Source organism: Sceloporus undulatus, chromosome 3 (assembly GCF_019175285.1).
Source record: "Sceloporus undulatus isolate JIND9_A2432 ecotype Alabama chromosome 3, SceUnd_v1.1, whole genome shotgun sequence".
NCBI classification, from domain to species: domain Eukaryota; kingdom Metazoa; phylum Chordata; class Lepidosauria; order Squamata; family Phrynosomatidae; genus Sceloporus; species Sceloporus undulatus.
Genome location: NC_056524.1, coordinates 42,574,811 through 42,594,786, shown reverse-complemented (window position 1 = coordinate 42,594,786; position 19,976 = coordinate 42,574,811). Strand labels below are relative to the sequence as shown.

General features: G+C 40.6%; 2 protein-coding genes across 6 annotated transcripts in view; one reads left to right on the top strand and one right to left on the bottom strand.

Moving 5' to 3' along the window:
• BLZF1 (basic leucine zipper nuclear factor 1) overlaps nucleotides 1-3,914 on the top strand; it is a 13,565-nt gene extending 9,651 nt beyond the window's left edge. For both annotated transcript variants that reach the window (XM_042458948.1, XM_042458947.1), the window contains exons 6-8: nucleotides 38-166; nucleotides 2,318-2,540; nucleotides 3,420-3,914. In XM_042458948.1, the coding sequence (XP_042314882.1) occupies nucleotides 38-166; nucleotides 2,318-2,540; nucleotides 3,420-3,605 (538 nt within the window). In that variant the 3' untranslated portion in view covers nucleotides 3,606-3,914. The remainder of the gene's footprint in view (nucleotides 1-37; nucleotides 167-2,317; nucleotides 2,541-3,419) is intronic.
• Nucleotides 167-19,976, bottom strand: CCDC181 (coiled-coil domain containing 181). 4 transcript variants are annotated; one of them, XM_042458944.1, is made up of 6 exons: nucleotides 19,867-19,976; nucleotides 17,138-17,298; nucleotides 12,739-13,740; nucleotides 10,800-10,946; nucleotides 8,403-8,557; nucleotides 167-5,879 (listed from the first exon to the last, which is right to left on the bottom strand). In XM_042458944.1, exons 2-6 carry the CDS (start codon nucleotides 17,273-17,275, stop codon nucleotides 5,717-5,719), a joined length of 1,605 nt encoding a protein of 534 aa, XP_042314878.1. In that variant the 5' UTR covers nucleotides 17,276-17,298; nucleotides 19,867-19,976; the 3' UTR covers nucleotides 167-5,716. The 4 variants fall into 4 exon arrangements, with proteins under 4 accessions (XP_042314878.1, XP_042314879.1, XP_042314877.1 ...); XM_042458945.1 differs by having other exon boundaries at nucleotides 19,845-19,867; XM_042458943.1 differs by lacking the exon at nucleotides 19,867-19,976 and adding an exon at nucleotides 19,768-19,814.

Sequence of the window (19,976 nt, the reverse complement as noted above, 5' to 3'; positions counted from 1 at the left end):
TTACACGGCTAAGACAAATCTGTACTTTCTTCTACAGGGTCATGACAGATGAGCTGACTAACTCCCGAGCAGTTCTGCAGCGTCAAGCTAGAGATGCACAAAGTGCCATTTTGGATCTGTTAAGTGAACGTGACCAGTTTCGTCAAGAAATGATTGCTGCTCAAAAGTATGAACATGTGTTTTATTTTCAAATAATGACAGTTGTGGAGGAAAGATCTACATTGTCAATCTCCTTTATCATCCACGAATTGTTAAATCTTTGGAGGAAAAAATACCATAGATTTTTGTATTCCCTCTGAGGTTTAGTGTTGCATAAGCTTTCATGAATTAGAGTCATTCAGTGTTCAGCAAACACACATAAGTGGATATTTTAAAAGCACTTGAAATAGTGGAACTGAATGACTGAAATGCACAAGGTTACATAAGTAAATACAAGACAAATACAGTGGAGATTTAACACAATAGTAACAGATCATTTTCATCCTAGTCTATCTCTATGAAACACAGTAAATGAATGCATGTCTGACATAAAAAACAACAACAGTAACACTATAAAACAGGTACAGCACTTCAGTCTCCTAGGCCATTCTGTTGCTTACCTGAAATTTGTAATTTTTCAATAAAGGAAAGTCAGTGGGATGATTTTGGCATAAAATTGGACTGTATCAGGAAGCTTTATTTTATTCACTGGGGCCTTAAAACAATATACTGGATTTAATACAGATCAAGTTAATCACAGATGACAATACTGCACTAAAATCAATGTGAAAAATTAGTCCTGACTAAAATCCCATTGATTCAATGGGAATGATCCATAGCAAATTTAAGAGTGTTCGTATCATCCTAGGGACCATTGGTTCCGTTATTGGTTTTGTTCTAGCCACATAGCTCAGCCATACTCTGGAAATGTCTGAAGCTCTGTCATAAGAAAAGCACCTCTTTAGGACTGTAGCCTTAATCTGGATCCAACATAATCCTTTTCTCTCCCTCTACAGTTACTATTACCTGTCACTGATGTTCTGTATTATCATTATGCCTGTATATATTTGATTCCTGTGCTGAATCATCACATTATACTAATTCAATGGCATTTAGTCTGAGAGCTAGAGAACATTTTTTGTGTGTAGGTATGTGGGATGGAAAGAGTGTAAATGTTTACTAAGTGAAGACAGCACTTAATGCATCTGAAGTGATCATCAAGGAAAGCTTTTACCACAATAAAACTTTCAATTTCTATGGTACCACAAGATGTGTTGGCTACAATATTGCTGTTAGTTTTTAAATTATTGTGCAATGGTAAGTTTTTGTGGAATGATTTATTCTGCCATATTATTTGATTGTTACCTATCTACCTGGTGAACATTTCATGTCTTTGTATTTGGTGTTTAATTATCAGTTGTCTGAATAATGAAAACCTTATTCCATGTGGATTGATGGGCCTTTAAAATTTAGTAAGAGGCTTAATTGATTGGGATTTTGATCCTAGTTACTTTATCTAGATTGAGACTAGATATATAAAGGGATAATTTTGTCACCACTTCCATTCCCCAAGTACATGGGTCTACTTGGAAATATCCATGGTTGGTTTGAGATTCTTCTAACCTAACTGGTCATCTTGCTATCACTTCCCTTTTAATCAAGTGCTCCATAAGCCACAGACTTTCATGACATATTCCTTATCCCATATTTTGGTCAGAGAACACAATGCTCTCTTTCATCAGTAGGCACACTGTAATCTGTAATTACTACACCTGGCTGCTGGTCACCATGTTCCATCTCCCTACATCCTCTATAGCACTGTCACCTTGCCATCTCTGTGACTAAGAGCCTATACCCATGGGCAAGATACCACGGGCCAACCCCAAGGTATCCCACCCACTCTTCTGCCCTGTTTTCACCCCTAGGCCAGCGTCTGGCACATGTCCCATACCTGCTCCCTCTGTCTCATTCCCTTTGAAGACTCCTGCCACAGGTTATAAAGAGCAGAAACAAGGTACCTAACTTCACCCACATGGCCAGGTGCTTCCTTCCAATGTCATAAGCCATGAGTGGAACCTTTGGAGGGAACACCACAACAGCAAGAAAGGGAGCATGCAGTTGTGTGGTCTGCCAGCTGTCACAGTGGAGTTTCATAGAACTCTGCCATTAATAGCCCATCTTTTTAGACCATGCTAAAGGCCTTTTGGGCCAGGGTCAGGCCAGAACTACCAGATCAGCCAGGATGTCAATTTGGGGGAAACACAAACCTTTTGGCCAGTGTGTTCAGCCCCTAAGTCTTCTCAATGTGGTCTAGATCAATTCTTCTTTTCCTGTACAGGTTGCTGGAAGAGCTGCTGGTTTCTCTCCAGTGGGGAAGACAACAAACTTACTATCCTAGTGCACAGCCTCATAGTACAGCAGAGCTAGCAGCTGTAAATCATAAACTTGCTAAAGCTGTGACTTCACACCTTCTTGGAAACAGTGATAACACTAACAGTCCAAAAAAGAGCTCTTCTCCAACAGAATTCTGCAACACCCCTGCTGAGAAAATGGCTGAAATGGTAAATATGCTTAGTTGTAGCAGTACGTTTTACCATTCTTTTGTTTCAAGTTTACCTTCTGGAAATATAAACTAGTTCCTTGTTATTGGACTATAAGTAATTCCAAGTTAATGAGCACATTGACCTCTAAAATAAAAATGAATATTCATAAACTTATGAAATCCAAGTTGACAAGGAATATCTGTTTACCGAAAGATGGGATGATTGGTCTGGCCATGGAAAAGGGGATGTAGTATAATAACCTAAAAAAGCAATCTTTTCAGATGTTGCATTCTAGTTCCCATGAGCAAAGCCAACAAAGCAAATGGTCAGGGATGATGGGAGATGCAATCTTGTAACAACTGTGTGGCTGCAATTTCTAAAGAGGTGCATTTCCCCCCTTATCCACATCCTCCATTCTTTTAAGAGGCTTTTAATCACTCAAAATACAGCTTCCTCTTCCCTGTTACTCCAAACTAATTTTCTTTTAGATAGTGGCCATGTTCAACTTTCAACTAACTTTTTCAGATTGAGAATTTTCTTTTTCTCAATATTATCTGTTACATTTCATGACTTTTGAAATATTTATTCCATAGTCTGTTAAGGCAGCATAGCAAGATACAAACGTTTGCTGCACCTGTTGGGAAAGTAGGTCTATGTGATACAGTTGTACTGACAGTGAACTCTTAATTACTAAAATTGTCCCACCTAACATTGCCACTTCAGCACCTCTCCCCCAGCTCAGTGGAGTATCAAAGATACAATCACTGTTCCTGTATCATCCCTCCTCTACTGCGTTTACAAGTAAGGTAATTTTAATGACAAGAATTGAGGCAACTCTCATTGTTATATAAAATGTACTGTTCCAAGCCTTTCATTTTTATGATCATTTTCTTCCAGGTATTAAGAATGCTGGATCCTGGCAGCTGCACAGAAGCTTCATCTGAACTTCCTTTTGCTGAGCCTTCAGCTTCCTCTTTCCTTTCCCCAAAGAAAAATATTGGACGATTTCATCCATACACGAGATACGAGAATATAACTTTCAACTGCTGTAATCACTGTCAGGGAGAACTGCTAGCTCTTTAAAATTTATTCTCTGCCTAATAGAGATGTTCTTTCTAAAGGGGTTTGCTTTTTGGGTGGTCTATATTAGTTCTTCTAAGGTTTTGGGCTGAGCTTACTGTATTAGAAATATTTGTCATACAGCAGGGAAATGTGTGGCTCTCCAGATACTATAGGACTGCAGTTCTTATCAGCCCTAACCAACACAGCCACTGATGAGGCATGATGAGAATTGTAGTTCAACATCTGGAAAGTCACACATTTCCCTCTCTTGGCAGCTTTTGAACCTTTAAGAGTTCTACTATCAAAATAAAAATACTTTAAGCCCTTAAATGGAGCTCATATAGAAAATGTAATTTTTTTCCCTTTAAGGAAAAGAGTATTATGGGAAACTTGTGTGGATTTTATTTTCTTTAAGAAGTTCAGATACTTAGTTCTATCACCTGAAGTATTTATTTTAATTAAGAAATAATGGTAGGTTCAGTGCTTAAGGGTTTTGTTTGTTTTGTTTTCAGTATATTTCCAGTGCTGTTACATGGGCAGGTGCAAATATTTACTCTGAAAAGAGCTCAGAGTGCTTATTTTGATAAAGTTTTCTTAACAATCTTGAATGATTGTGAAAGCAGTTTTAGCATTCATTCAATGTTCATATAAAATTAAAGCCAAAGAATAGCAACAAATTATCTGTCACTGACTATTGCAAAGTTGATTCTCAACAGGTTATTAACATCTACAGAACAGACTTTAACAGCTCTTGCATATGTGTCCTGGGGACCTTTAATATGGATATTTTCCACTGGTGCTACTTAATCTTCCTGGACTGCTGTTCCCCAATACCTCTAAAGTATGGACCTTACAGAATTCCTCTGCTCACTTATCTTCAGAAATGGGTAGCCTGCTGTTAGTTCAAAGGAAATGCTTCCTATCTATGTCTGTTTCGGGGATAAACATATTTCTAATCTTTTTATTATCACACTGAAATACATCAAGTATCAGAAGATGGGGTGGGGTTTGAGAACCCAAATTAATGTTTAATGTTATGTATGGATAGACATATGCCTGTTCCCTCCCCCTCCCCCCCCCAAAAGTCACTTTACAATAAATGTTGGCTGCATACTTTCAGTACATGTATTCTGTGACTATTCCAGAGCTGATATGCTTGAAAAGCCTTTACTAAATAATTTGGGTTAGAAACAAATGTGTGCTAAGTAGTCTATTCTTGAAGAATTATACTGTAATAACAAAGTGTCCATGTGCATCTTAAAAGTGCTCCTTGTGTACATGGCTCTGAACCTAACAGACATAAGGAATTACTGTCAAATTATATCAGTCTCCACCCCTTACAATTTACTGTTTGGGCTTTCATTAAACTTAACCAACCAAGTAAGTGCCTTTCCTGAAGGAAAAAAAAATAGTTTGAAGGCAGATACCATCTGTTCCTTAAGTGATACATATATACACAAAATACAAGGATATGTTAAAAGCAGCAGCCTCTACTATAGTTCACCATCTCTCTCTCTCTTTCTCGCTCTCTCTTTTTTTGTTGTTAAGACTACTTTCACCACTGTGTTACTTTAGCTCTTTAATTTCAATTTTACAGTCTGTGCCTCCATTGGTTCTGAAGTCAGGTGAAAAAAATCAAATTATACACAGTAACTACTTCAAAATGAGAAGAAAATACGTCTTGCTAAATGGTATAAATACTCAGAATTCCATGGATAGTTCTTGCAGTCTTCAGTCCCTTGCTTTATTGTGGAAAAAGGATGAAGCAAATACACATTGGGACAGAACACTGAAGCAGCACATGAAGTGTCTTGGAGGTGCTGGTAAGGCAAGTTATTAGTGCCACATACTAGCATCATGGCCCCAGCTGTGTCTTGGTTTAAGAGTAGTCTTCACACATAATGCTGACTCAAGAGAAAACTGATCTTAAAAATTATTTTAAAAACAATATACACTGCAGTTGCCACAAATAGCAAATTATTCCAAGTTTAAAAGAGGAGAAAGATTAATAAGACAGAGAAAATTAAGCCATTATTGAAGGACTATGAAACATACCAGAAGAGAAGCTGCTTACAAAGGCAGCCACTCAAACTTTACAAGGTAGCATGAAGGACTCCTGGTGTCTCTAAGCCTCAGCTGTATTGGTCTGTGAAGCGAAGAGATTTTGGTTCAGAAATGGAACAGAGAATATTCTCTATTTGTTTTGCTCTTCTTGCTTCTTGCCTAAGCTGCTTTGATCGCTCTTTTGCAGCTAGTTGCTGTTCTCGTCTCTCCCGCCTCTTCTTCCTTAACCATCTGCAAAGAAATGAAATAGTTTGAAGAACTGAATATGCAGTGATCAAAAACATCTAAATGACTGCTACCTTCAGTGGTGGAAGTAATGAAACCTATATTATATGTACAGCATAAATATTGTATCAGTTTCACAGACTATCATGTGTAAATTGACTGGAATTGTCCAGAAGATGGAAGAGGCAACTAAGGGATCAGCTATTTTAGATCTGATCCTAACCAACAGTGATGAACTGGTTAATGAGGTGGAAATGGCAGGATCCTTAGATGGGAGTGACCATATTCTCCTGGAGTTTGTTATACAGTGGCAAGGGGAAGTCAAGTGTAGTCAGACATGGATTCTAGACTTTAAGAAAGCTGATTTCAGTAAAGTTAGGAAAATACTGTGTGTGATCCTGTGATCAGAAATGCAAATAGAGAAGGGAGTTTGTGGGAGATGGGAGTTTCCTAAAGGTAAGATACTGAAGGCACAATTTCAAACAGTTCCAACGAGGAGGAAAAATGGGCTGTGTCCAGAGAAACCAGGATGGATGTCTAAAGAACTTTCAACATGTATTAGAAATGGAAAAAAACAGGAAATAACCAAAGAATTCAAACAAATAGCCAGTTCATATAGGGAGAAAGTCAGAAAAGCTAAAGCATAGAACGAGTTCAGGCTTGCTAAAAAGATTAAAAATAATAAAAAGGGCTTTTTTGGTTATGTCTGCAGCAAAACAAAGAACAAGGAAATGCGGGAGCTGCTGCATGGAGAAGATGGCAAACTGCTAATAGGAAACAAAAGAAATGGCAGAACTACTCAACACAATCTTTGCTTTGGTCTTCCCTGAAAAGGGAACAGTGCTCAACCTGGGAGCAAATGATACAGTAGAGGAAATGCAGCACAGAATAGGTAAAGAGGAAACACAGAAACACCTGGCTACTCTAAACAAATTCAAATCTCTCTCAGGGCCTGATGAACTACACTCAAGAGGTAAAACAACTGGCAAAAGGAATCTCAGAACCACATCAATAATCTTTCAGATTTCCTGGAGAACAGGAGAGGTTACATCAAACGAAGAGGGCAAATGATGTCCCCATCATCATAAAAGGAAAAAATAGGACCCAATAATTGCAACCCAGTCAGCCTGACATCAGTACCAGGAAAGATTCTAGAGCGGATCATTAGAGGGTCTGGAAGCACTTAGAAAGAATTGTCATGATTACATTGTCATGAATTGTCATGAAAACATGACTTTCTCAAAAACAACTTATGCCAGACTATACTCATCCCTCCACATTTGCAGTTTTGGCTTTTACGGACTTGATTAGTCACATATTTTATTAATATGTACTCTAGAAATATCTGGGTCCTCCAGCATACCTCTATGGTCAACTTTAACCAAAGGTACCACTAAAGAACATAGAGATTCCTAGAGAGAACACTCTAGTAGGCACCGGTAGCTCCTCTGGTGCAATTCTACAGTCAATGTCTGGCAGATATTGACCACAGAGTTGTACTGGAGAAGCTAGAGATTTCTAGAGAGTGTTCTGTCAGGTAAAAACGTGTTTTTGTTATTTGCAATTTTTCCACATTTACGAGAGTCCTGTGCCCCTAACCCCAGCAAATGTTGAGGGACGAATGTACTCTCCTTTTTTGAAAGTCACAAGCTTGGTAGATGGGAATTCTATGGATGTAGTGTTACTTGATTTCAGTAAGGCTTTGACAAGGTCCCCCATGATATCCTTGCAAAAAAAAAAAAAAATAGGAAGAACTTCCTGATGGCAAGAGCTGTTCAACAGTGGAACACGTTGTCTCAGAGAGTGGTCCAGTCTCCTTTTCGAGGTTTGTAAACAGAGCCTGGATGGCCATCTGTCAGGAGTGCTTTGTCTGAGTGTTCCTGCATGGCAGGGGGTTGAACTGGATGGCCCTTGGGGTCTCTTCCAACTTGACTCAATAAAAAACCTTGGAGCAAAATATCCCACCCTTTGGAATTATTTCCACAGGCTTCTAGACTAGGGAAGACTTCAATCTGACAACTCAGAATGAACTCAATCTCATTTTTTGGGGGGTTTTCGGGCCATGTTCTAGAAGAGTTCCTCCCTGACGTTTCGCCAGCATCTGTGGCTGGTATCTTCGGGGAGGAACTCTTCTAAAACCTGACCACATGGCCTGAAAAACCCACAAAAAACTATGGATGCCAGGCATGAAAGCCTTCAGCTTCACATTCAATCTCATTTTCTTTTGCTAGAACTGAATCAATTTTTGTTCACAGTCCTCATTATGAAGAGGAAAGCACTGATTACAAGTCTAGTCTGAAATTTTGAGCTGACAGTTCTCGCTTACCTACATTCCACTTTGTGGCACCACTTTCTACAATAAGAATATTTATCTCTAATGGCCTATAGACAATAAGGAATATCTGCAAAAGTTAGTGGAATAGAAAGAAGAGGAACCTTGTTCCTGATCAAGCAAATGGCCATTTCTTTCCTGGAGAAATATCCAAATTAAGTCGTTCACAGGAAATAACAAGCACCACAGAAACTTACTGCTTATAAGCTCTCTCATTTTCCATTGTTCTTGGAAGGTAGAACATGCATTCTTCCTGCTGTTTCAGGTTCTGTATCTGTTTTTCTCTCATCTGTTCTTGTTGTTTTCTCTTAAGCCATGATCTAAAGGCTTCTTCTGGATTTCTACTTTCCTGCTATTTAAACACAGAAGAATGTAAATGCTTCAGATTCAAATTCTGCATAAGGATCTCCAATATATATAAAGCTAATACATGTTTATACACTTTCCAGAACAACCACAACAGAAATAGGTTTGAGATAAGAAAACTGAGTTGTGAAGGTGAGCTGCTGCAGGAAAGGAAGACAAATGTGAAACAGGTTTCTTTAGAAGACATGAAAACAATGTCTTTCTGGTTTTGAATATAAGCTATTTACACTGTGCCTTGACATGGAAGTGAAAGGTGTAGTTACTATAAATGCTCAGGTATAAGTCAACCTCATGTATATGTTGAGGGCAGGTTTTGGGGTGAAAATCATAGATTTTGATATGATGTGGCTAAGTCAAGGATTAAGTTAAGGGACATGTAAAAAAGGATGTGAATGACAAAGCAAAGGAAATGATGCCAAAGAACTTACAAAATTCCAGCAGGCATAACTAAAGGCTGGATGAATGAAGAGGAAACCACTGTAAATGGCTGTGCGATGTGTAGGGGAGGTGACGAGGCATGGGTGGGGCTAAGAAAATGCACAAAAGTCCAAAAGGGTGTAAAAGTAAAGCAAAAAAAATGGTGACTACATTAGCAGTGATTACAGCATTTAACTTTAATGTGATAACGTTGTCAGGTTTTAATCCAGAAAAGCTGACAAACATACACAAATGTCTTATTCAAATCCTACTAAGCCTAATTCCTCATCACTAGAATAACATTGCTGGAACCCCCTTCTCTGAGTAGAATAGTGAAAGATGAGAGCTTAGTCCATCATGGGAACTCCTCTATACTCTCAGCACTCCTTTGAGGGGAAGAGCTGCCGCCACAATTTCGCTGCCTAAGCATTCAAAAAGGCCAGAAGTGATGCCACAGTGGAGAGAGTAGAGTGGGGTTGGGGTTGGTGCTTCTTTTAGGTTCTCCTAGGACAGACTAAGCTTTCATCTTCCACCATTCTAAGGCATGATACAGACGGTGCTATTGCGCCATGCTATGGTTATAGGACCGTGCAGCAACCGCACAGTCCCTAACTAGCACGTACTGGCGGCGGCATAATGCGGAGCCCTGTGTACATGGGCGCCACCATTATGACATAACGGACGCATAGCGTCCCTGCTTTGCATTGCGCCAGTTACATTATGAGTGGGCCATTGGCGCACTCGGACGTAACTGGCGCAGCAGAAAAAGAACCCGCTTTTTGCGGGTTCTTTTTCCTGCGGAGGGAAGCCTTGCGGTTTGGTGGCTGCAGCTTCCCTCTGCAGGAAAAAATGCCGCCGCCAGCCTGGACATAATGCAAGGCATGTACTGGGCCATAGAGAAGGAGATGTTTGTGTATAGTGTTAAAGTACAATACTTGCACTGACCTGTAGATAAATTGACCTACGTTTTTTGGGTTGAACTTTTTGACTGAAATTTCTTGACTTATACACAATTATAAATGGCAAAAAGAGAATGACAGAGTATGCCATTATCCTCCTTTATTCTCTGGGAAGACAGACTGACAGTTGCTGGGTGGAAAAGCAAAATCATTCTGCTTGCATTCAGCAGCACATTTACTATATTCTTGCTGGGTCGTAAAGATATGTTTTTTTACTAAATGTAGACATAATTTTGAGACTCTGCTCTGATGGTAAGTGCATCAATTTACTTTGCCCAATATCACCTTCATTATATTTTGAGATCTTCAGTATTAATTCAGTATTGATAATAATCTGTCCTTCAGTTCAATGTAGCTTGCAATTGTCGAATAAAAATGTTACCATTCAGCCAGCTACCACAAGCAAAAAAGAATAATGGGGTTAATAGTAACTAATATCAAAAACAGAAATGGATTTAAACAGTTGATAAATAAAACAAAATTATTTACTAACTTTTCCACTATTCATTTATAAGCCAGAGCCCAACATAGCTCTTCTCTTATTTTTCATGCCCTCTGCATCTCCATATGCTATAATATACATGAAACAATGCTTGTTCAAAACCAAGAAGTATTTTGTGACAGATACAAGGCAGTCTCTAATGGATATAAAGCAAAAGAAGGTATATTGAGAAATCTGACATTTTGAAACATGGGAGCCATATTATAATAAGGATGTCATGCACATGGCACAATAGTCATGTAAAGATTATGTCTGATGTTTGGTAACATGGTTGACCAGTAGTCTTACTCTGCATATTTTATAGCTAAGCAGTCTACAATAGGCTAACAGGCATAGGAATCTAAACTTACTCTACTGTTTAAGTCTTCAAGCTCTTTTGCACGTTCAATTCGTCTCTGTTCTTGCATTTGTCCTTTTTTCTTCTGCAACCAAGCATTGAAGACCATGTCATTCTCTCTCCTTTTCTGCTCTTCCAGGACTCTTTTCCTTAATTCTTCCTTATATTAAAATATTAGCAAATATTGAGAACTTTTAACACTTCGTTTTAAAATTCAGTAGTGTTATAACATTTCAGAGTGGAAGTAGTAAAAAAAATTCAAAATTATGCTAGCCTAGAATGTAAAGATGCAAAGTGTTAACACTATTATAACCAAATTACAATGGTTACAGTACAACAGTTTCATTAACATATATGGTAGAGACTTAGAATATTCTGATAAACAGACATTGAGTGAAAACAAGAGTGTTTTTATTTTCAACTGGTGTTTCTTCACTCAGAGAAATCCCTTTGACCCAGTAGAAGGCAAAAATTAAAAAAAAAACCTTTTCAGTATTCCCCCTCCTACTACACTCCCTCACCCCATCCCAATTTGCTGCAGAGAGTTGGGGAAATCTGTCTTCTGTAAATGGAAAGTAGGCCTGTTACAGACTGCCAAAATAAAGCTGCTTCGGCTCTCTTTGGAGGTATGCTGTTTAAATGATGCATGCATCCTAAGAATCCAGAAGCTGCACCAAAGCTGCACTCCAGTGTTTAGGAATGGAGTGTGGCTTTGGCGCGACTTCTGGACTCTTAGGACCCATGCATCATTTAAATAGCATACCTCCAAAGAGACCCGAAGCAGCTTTATTTTGGCAGTCTGTAACAGGCCGTACTTCCATCAATTTATTTTAGGGTGGGGAGATCTCTCATCATGGTTCACCCAATTTATCATGGTCACCTGAGTTTATCTGAAACATTTTGTGGCTTAGGGATTGCCATCAGAAAGAAGAGATGAGGCAAATCCACTTCTACCAGCCAGCATGTTGTAGCAGTTTAAATGCTGGATTACAACTCGAGACCAAGACTTGAATCCTTTCTTGGCCATGGAAACCCACTGGGTGACGTTAGACAAATCATACTCTCTCAGCTCCCAAGGGAGGCAAAGAGAAAAAACAACTTAATAGATCTTGCCAAGAAACCCCTGTGATAACCTTGTGAAGACCTCCTCCCCACAACCTTACAATAACCATTAAGTCAGAAATGTCTTGAAAGCACACAATATACCTTATTACCTTAAGCCAATCTGCTAAGGTTTATTTTGAAGTAATATAAATTTTTCCTGTATTTTCAAAAAGGATAATGTGATATTTATTGACAGGTTTCAGTCTATCAGCTTCTTACATTGTTTAAGGGAGCGCACAGGATTTTAAGTTATAATTAAAATATTATAATAAAAATAAACAATATGGAGCATATAAGATTGAATCTTGACTTAGTTGTGCTTAGAACACTGAACAATGAGGCTCTATATAGCCATTACTAACTTAAGTAACGCTGATTTAAATGGACCTATAAAATATAGTCACAACTTATAACTAACACAGAGTGGAACTCACTCCCTCAGAATGTGGTGGAGTCTCCTTTGGAGGTTTTTAAACAGCGGCTGGATGGCCATCTGTCGGGGGTGCTTTGATTCTGTGTTCCTGTATGGAAGGGGGTTGGACTGGGTGACCCTTGAGCAATCTTCTAACTCTATGAGTCTAACTTGTGAAAACTAATTCCAGTCACGAAGAAAGGGTTTCTTAAATGATATTAAAAGGGGATTAGATAAATATCATGAAGGACAACCTACCAACTGCTATTATCTATACTGTTACTGTTCTATTCTTAACAAGGGGCTTGACTGGATGGCCCTTGCAGTCTGTTCCAACTCTGGTTCTATGATTCTAAGAAAGCAGGATCAACAAGAAGAGTTTCATCTAATCCTAGTTAGAAATTTAGGAATCTGCTTATCTCCTTTGAATTCTCACCTCTTTCTTTAATTTCTCTTTCCTTTGCTCAATTTGTTTTTGAAGTTCTTTTTGCCTTGGTGACAAGCAGTATGTAGAGCTTCTTATTCCAAGGCCCACATTTGCTGACTGCACTCTGCGTGGACTTTTCCTCCTTTCCACATTCCTTGTAATGTTGATGGCTGAGCTTGGTCGAATGGATGGTGGTTGAGGAACATAAATAAACCCTTCTCTGGAAGGCGTCACAGGTGTTTGCACCAAGGACTCATCTTCTGTCAGGCAGACAGTGCCAAAAGAAGTACTATAGGAAGTTTTAGGAGAAATGTGTTGAGTTTCAATGTCACTGAAAGAAACACTTAGTGGAGGGAAGAAGCCTTGGCTCTCAATGTCACGGATACTCAGAAGTTCAAACTTCCCATCTCTTTCTACTAGGATCTTGCCATCCTTGTGCTCATCATCTATACCACCATTAATAGAAAGAGAAATATCTTCCTTTCTCATATCATCAGAAATGTGCAATTGAGACAGCCTACCTGAAATATTCCTCTCCCTCTGAGGATCATCTCTGTCAGTTTGTACAACTTTCAGAGATGGGACTTCAAGATCTACTAGATCATCCTTAAATTTTAGTTTCCGTTCTTTTGTTTCATCCAGAGGTTCTTCAGACAAAAGAAGTTTGTTAGCTACTTCAATTTTTTCTAAGATATACCGCTTTATATCTTCATCATCCTCCGATTCCTCCTGATCTGCCTTTGATTCCTCACAAGAACTTTCACTATCACTATCAGATGCCTCCTCCAACTGCTTATTTTCAAGGTTATATATAGAATGTATTTTATTACTTGGCCCTTCATCCTTCAGAACGTCCTCAGACTCAGGGGGTTCTTGTGAAGCATTTCCGCCTTCAACTTTTAAAATCTCCTCAGGTTCAAAAGACTCTGGTGAAGAATTTATTCTATCTTCTTTGCTTTCTAAGTCTTTCCCAAGGCTACTTTTAAGACTGTCTTCATTTTCATCATGATTCTATGCAGAAATTAAAATTAAAAGCACTTAATGATGTAAGATGAAACAAACATACAGTACAGTCGGCCCTTCTTATACACGGATTTTTTATACACGGATTTAAGCATACACGGTTTGAAAATGTTCCAAAAAAGTATAAATTTACCTTGATGTTCCATTTTTTATTAGGGACACCATTTTGCTATGTCATTATACTTAATGGGACTTGAGCATACACGGATTTTGTTATACACGGGGGATCTTGGAACCAAACCCCAGCGTATAACAAGGGTCCACTGTAGTACAGTACGGTCTCGCTATCCACACGCTTGCCATCTGAAGACTTAAGCATCCACGGATGGCAAGCCCCATTGTCCCCAATTGTGGTATGTGCACATGTTGCGCCACTGCGTGTGTTGCGCCACCATTAGGGATAATGGGACTTGAGGTCCCACATTTTTTTTATATCTATGGGAATGGATCCCCGCAGATATGAAGTTCCAACTGTATGTCATTTAAGAATCACATATAAAATATATGGACGCAATTTACACGATAATTCTTCTTTTCATAGTAGTCAAATAATAAAATATAATTCTTTTTTTAAAAAGACAGCAAGGTATAATGACTGAAATGTGGTTCTAGATGTATGGAATCCAGGTTCTAGTATTCATCCAGCTATAATATTTGCTAGATGCTCTTGGAAACTCTCTACAAATCTTTGCCTGAAATTATGAGTAAACATAAATCGTGGAGGGGACATGGGTCTGCCCACAATCTCTATCCCAGCATCCTCACATGGCCTGCTGTTGTAGAGACATTCACATATTTAGCTGAATGCAATTCCAGCCCACTCCATTTGAAAAGCCTTAGCTATCAGGGTCTATGGACAATGTTAAAGCTGCATTCAGCCAAATGTACTTAAAATAACTCACATTCAAACCTTTTTGCTAAATATGCCACATCTCTTTAGCAGCCATGCATGTGGAGGTACTGGGAACAAAGCTTGTATGCATGTCTAGAACACCTCCTTGCCTATTTAGGTCTTGTGTCTCATGCAAACCTGCTTATGACTTATTTCTCCACCTACTGTACTTTACATGGAAGCTGGGAAGCTGACCATAAATACACATACATCAGAGATCTGTAAAAGCAGCATGAAATACAAATGTAGTAAATAAATAATGTCCACAACTGGTGAGCTTATGTACAAACATAAAATCTCACATTTTTGTTAAGAATAAGTAAATTTAGTTGATTTGTACCTTTCATCTTGCTAAAATTTTTAGCAAAATCCACAAAATTTCAAACAACAAAAGCTGTGGTTCAAGCAGGAGTGCAAGGACACAAGAAGTCAGAATATGGCATAAGAAAGGAGTGGAAGCTAGGCAGGAGATAAAATGTTGGCTTCAAAGATTCATCAATGAGCTGGCTTACATTTTGAGATAAGGGTCTCCCCCTCTCCTCCTCCATGTCCTCATGTGATCCTAAACATACTGGCCTTCTTCCAATAGTGGCATTAAACTTGTGGTTGTACAAGCAGTTCTGTGCTTCCTGAGCTCATGCAAGAAAGTGGCCAATATAGCAATTTACAAGTGATTCTTCATGTATGCTGAATACAGGAAAGTAACACTGATTTCTTCTCATTGTGCAGAAGAGAAATACTATCTAAGTGACAGGTTCAGGGCAGATGTGTTGATGACTGCAGGACATCAAGAAGGAACTAAGGAAGAACTAAACAATGGGGGAGAAAGCAACAAGGCAGGGACAGGAAAGAAGCAGACAGCAGCATCACCAACAGCATGAGTGGCTGACTATGGATGTACTTGTGGTGGTGCAGGGAAAAGCAGTAGCAGCTGCTTCTGCTGCAATTGAAAGGCTCCTACTCCCCTAAGCAACAGGATTATTTTCTTGAGCTTTTCTGGTTGAAGCTCTGCCTCAGCTTCCTCCACCTTGTTAACATGCAGATTCAAGAAGGTTTGGAGTAGCAAACATATGGCAAGCCTCAAGTTCTTTCTTGTGTGCTCCCAGAGGTTGCAGGGCTTCAAGGGGCCTGTGTAGAGCAGCCCCAAAAATTTATTAGCCAGGTCAGTTCTACAAAGAACTGCCTGTTTCCAAAATACCTTGCTATGTGGGGTTCTGCATTTGGGAAATATCTACCACTCTGAAGTGCTATACAGCACACACAAAGATCCCATGTAACTATGGGCCCAAACAGACAGGCCAAAATAAGGCTGCTTCGGGTCACTTTGGAGGTATGCTGTTTAAATGACACCCGCATCTTAAGAGGCCAAATGCTGCACCAAAGGTGCACTCCAGTCCTTAGGACTGGAGTATGGCTTTGCCATGGCTCCCGGACTCTTAGGATGCATGCATCATTTAAACAGCATATCTCCAAAGTGACCCGAAACAGCCTTATTTTGGCCTGTCTGTTTGGGCCCTATGCTTGCAGGAATTTTTGTTGCATTAAACTGGACAACAGCGAACTTTTGTCTTGTTGCTATGGAGAAAGCTTCAATTATCTGACTTAAACATTAAACATTATTATCCAAGGACAAACAGGAATCTCAAAGAAATAGATAGAGACAGAAACACAGATGGCACAATGCTATACCTGTTCACTGAGGAGGCAGGACCATTTAAGCTAGTCTAAGAGGTTGTGCAGACCGCCCCTAACGTGTTTAGGATTTCAGATTCTGGATAGCAAACAAAAAGCCTCTCCTTTTACACCCAGAGCTCTTAGTGCACATAAGGAATTTACTCCACCTCATCTCAAAATCATGGCAGGTCACACAAAAAGTCCCCTCCCCCCACCAAAGTTGGCAGTGTCTTGTTTTGGAAGTATAGACAACCTGTAGGCCCCTCTGAGTGTATACTCAACCACATTTAAGCATCAAGGTACTTCCTTTTTAGTTAACTATTTTATAGCTGTTAACTATTTAGTTAACTACATTAGTAGTAGTAGTAGTAGTAGTAGTAGTAGTAGTAGTATTTATATCCTGCCCTTATTCCAAAATTGAGACTCAAAGTGGCTAACTGGGACTCAAGACAGCACATTTTATGTAAAATTTAAATATTGGCACAAAATTGTAGTGTGATATTTTGCTAATAAACAACAACAATAGTAATAATAATAAAAGCCCGTCCTATCATGGAGAATCTGGGCAGGTTACAACAGTAAAATGCATCAAGGTTACAATCAAATTTTTTAAAAAATCAATCCCTATGCCCACTCCCCCGATCCCAATGCTAAAACAAGATTAAACAGTCATCATATAAAAACAGTAGAACAATAAAAATGTTTGATTAAAATCTGAAAGAAAATATGAGGAGGCGTTTTCGTGGTCGTGATCATGTTCATGTCAAGTTTGTATTCAGATCTCTATATCCATATCTCTATATCTCAATATCTCAATACCTGTATATCATCAGAAATTCTTTTTTCTTCTTCATTAATTAACCACTCAAGGTCTTTTTCAAAATCATCTTCATATCCCCCACCTTCTGTAGGATCTCCATTGTCTGAAGATTTCCTAGTGTCTTTCTTGTCACCCATTGCGGATGTTCCTTAAAGTAAAGCTACAAAATGAGAAAATATAACATGTATATTTCCTGCCCAAAAAGAAACTGTGTGTCTTGGAATATGGATATTTTAATGACAACAGCAATCACAAACCTGCATGCAATTATAGCAAACTGCTAAGAACTTACCAAAGCAATTTGTCCTTCCAGTCATAGGGTGCACTGAGACAAGCAGTTCTGTCAGGACCCCAAGGGGTCTGTCTCTCCAGCTGCCTATTCATTATGCACCCCATGACTAGTAAAGTGCAGCAGATATCATTACCCAACCATCTAGCTTCCAGCATCTTAGAAACATTTCAGTCAGGGCACTGCCAGATTGCAAAAGTAGATTAGGGGGTGGCGCCATCAGACATTAGTATGATAATAGAGGTCTGTCATCAGTTACAATGACAATGCGGATCTTGACTAGTGCTTTCTGTGGGTGCAACTTTTGGAAGAAGAAATAACACTAGCAAAGGTTGGCAAACCAGCTAGTAAAGGTTGGGAAACCAAGCCCTAGCAGGAACTGAGTATGATTAGCCTGGAGAAGAGAAGACTGAGACATGATATGATATCCATCTTTAAATATATGGAGCAAACTTGTTTTCTAAATTTGAACATTCGTGGCCACGACACTCGCGATTTTGACTATTTATGAAGGCAAGGCCAGGTGTGCATGCACTACGACTACTACTCCCTCCCAGGCTTTTTCCTCAAGGGGAAAAAGTCCATGAGGGAGAAGTCAGGAAGCGTGCATGTGTCACCCGCCCCTTTTCCAGGTCTGAGAAAGGCAGGCATCCATCCACCTGGGAAAGAGCCTTGGAAGGGATGGACCCATGCCCTCCTCTTTCCCAGGTGGATTGGTGCCCATCTTTTCCAGACACCCATCCACCTGGGAAAGAGCCTTGGAGGGGGGTCTTTCCTGGGCAGATGAGTGCCTGGGAAAGGTGGTTCATCCCCTTCAAGCCCCTTTCCCAGGCTTATGGGAGCCTGGGGAAGGCAGACACCTATCTACCTGGGAGGGCAGGAGAAGAAAAGGAGCCCACACACCTTCCCTTTAACTGGCTTCCATGGGGGGGGGGAATTCATCATTTTTCACATTTGCATGGAGTCTTGTGTCCCTAACCCCTGTGAATGTGAAGGGCCAGGTGTAATCAGCCTGGAACTAGGTACGTTTAGCCTGGAGAAGAGATAAGTATTTGAAGGAGTGTCATTCTGAAAGGAGCAAACTTGTTTTCTGCTGCCCCAGAGAGTAGGATCCAGAGCAACGGGTTCAAACTACAGGAAAAGAGATTCCACCTCAACATTAGGAGGAACTTCCCGATGGTAAGAGCTGTTTGGCAGTGGAAGACACTCCTTCCTTGGAGTGTAGTGGAGTCTCCTGCCTTGGAGGTCTTTAAACAGAAGCCGAATGGCCATCTGTCTGGGGTGCTTTGATTCTGTGTTCCTGCATGGCAAAATGAGATTGGACTGTATGACCCTTGTGGCCTCTTCCAGTTCTAACCCAGGCTCCATCTGGCAGCAACGTTCACTAATAAGGATTAAAGCCTTCCCTCCCCCCCCCCTCGCAAAGCTGCCTATTTTTACATAGAGACTTGCTAAGCGCTTGTCTGGAGCTCCCAGCCCAACCAGGGCTGAGAGCCCTTCTTCACGCCTGTCGCCAAGGCAGAGTCACCACCGCTTCAGCCTCAGAAGAACCTGCTGGAAGGGCTTGGAAACACTACAGCTCCTAGATGCAATTCAAAAAGCAAAGGGATAATGCCCAACAGAAGGGCTACAGAGAAGAGGCAATGGGCCCAAACAGACAGGCCAGAATAAAGCTGCTTCAGGTCTCTTTGGAGGCATGCTGTTTAAATGGCACACGCATCTTGAGAGGCCAGAAGCTGCGCCAAAGCTGCACTCAAGTCCTCAGGGCTGGAGCATGGCTTTGGCGTGGCTTCCGGGCTCTTAGGACGCATGCAGCATTTAAACAGTGACCTGAAGCAGCTTTATTTTGGCCTGAAGTGCTGACTGTTGGAGATCAAGGTTTGAATCCCTGTTCAGCCATGGAAACCACTGGTTGACCTTGGTCGAGTCACACTCTCTCAGCCTCAGAGAAAGGCAATGGCAAAAAAAACCAACCCTCTGAAGAAACTTGCCAAGAAAACCCCATTATAGGGTCGCCATGTCAAAAATGCCTTGGCTCCATGCAAGGGAATCCTGGGAAGTGTAGTTTTTGTGAGACATCTGGCCTCCCTGTCAGAGGGCTCTGGTGCCAAAATAAACTACAGTTCCCATGATCCCCTAGCACTGAGCCAGGGCGGTTAAAACAGTCTCAAACTGGATTGTCATTATTTCTGCAGTGGGACCATGGCCTTTTCCCTCTGAGGAGGCTGAGAGAGTGTGACTCGCCCCAGGGGGTCTAAATGGCCGAGGTGGGATTCGAACCCATGGCTTTGAAAGGCTCCTCTGTCTCCGAAAACCCTCCGCCTCCCTCTTTTCCTCCACCTGCGAACGGCGCTGGGAAGCCCCGCCATGGCGTTGTCATGGTAACCCTCCCGCCATGTCTCCCAGCCAGGGCCCACCAGCGCTCGCTCGCTCGCTCACCGACTCCACAAGAAGGATGGCGGCTGCGAGGGACCAAACGCCGCCGCCGCCGCCGCCGCCGCCGCTCTCGCTTCTCTCGCCACGCTCGCCGTCGCCATAGCAACCGGGGG

What these genes read in the sequence shown, in the direction of transcription:
- CCDC181 (XM_042458944.1), bottom strand. Translation starts at nt 17,275, where the DNA reads ATGGGTGACAAGAAAGACACTAGGAAATCTTCAGACAATGGAGATCCT. An exon ending in GAATTTCTGATGATATACAG is followed by an intron (nt 13,741 to 17,137) that starts GTATTGAGATAT and finishes ATTTCTGCATAG; the next exon opens with AATCATGATGAAAATGAAGA. An exon ending in AAGAGAAATTAAAGAAAGAG is followed by an intron (nt 10,947 to 12,738) that starts GTGAGAATTCAA and finishes TTTTAATATAAG; the next exon opens with GAAGAATTAAGGAAAAGAGT.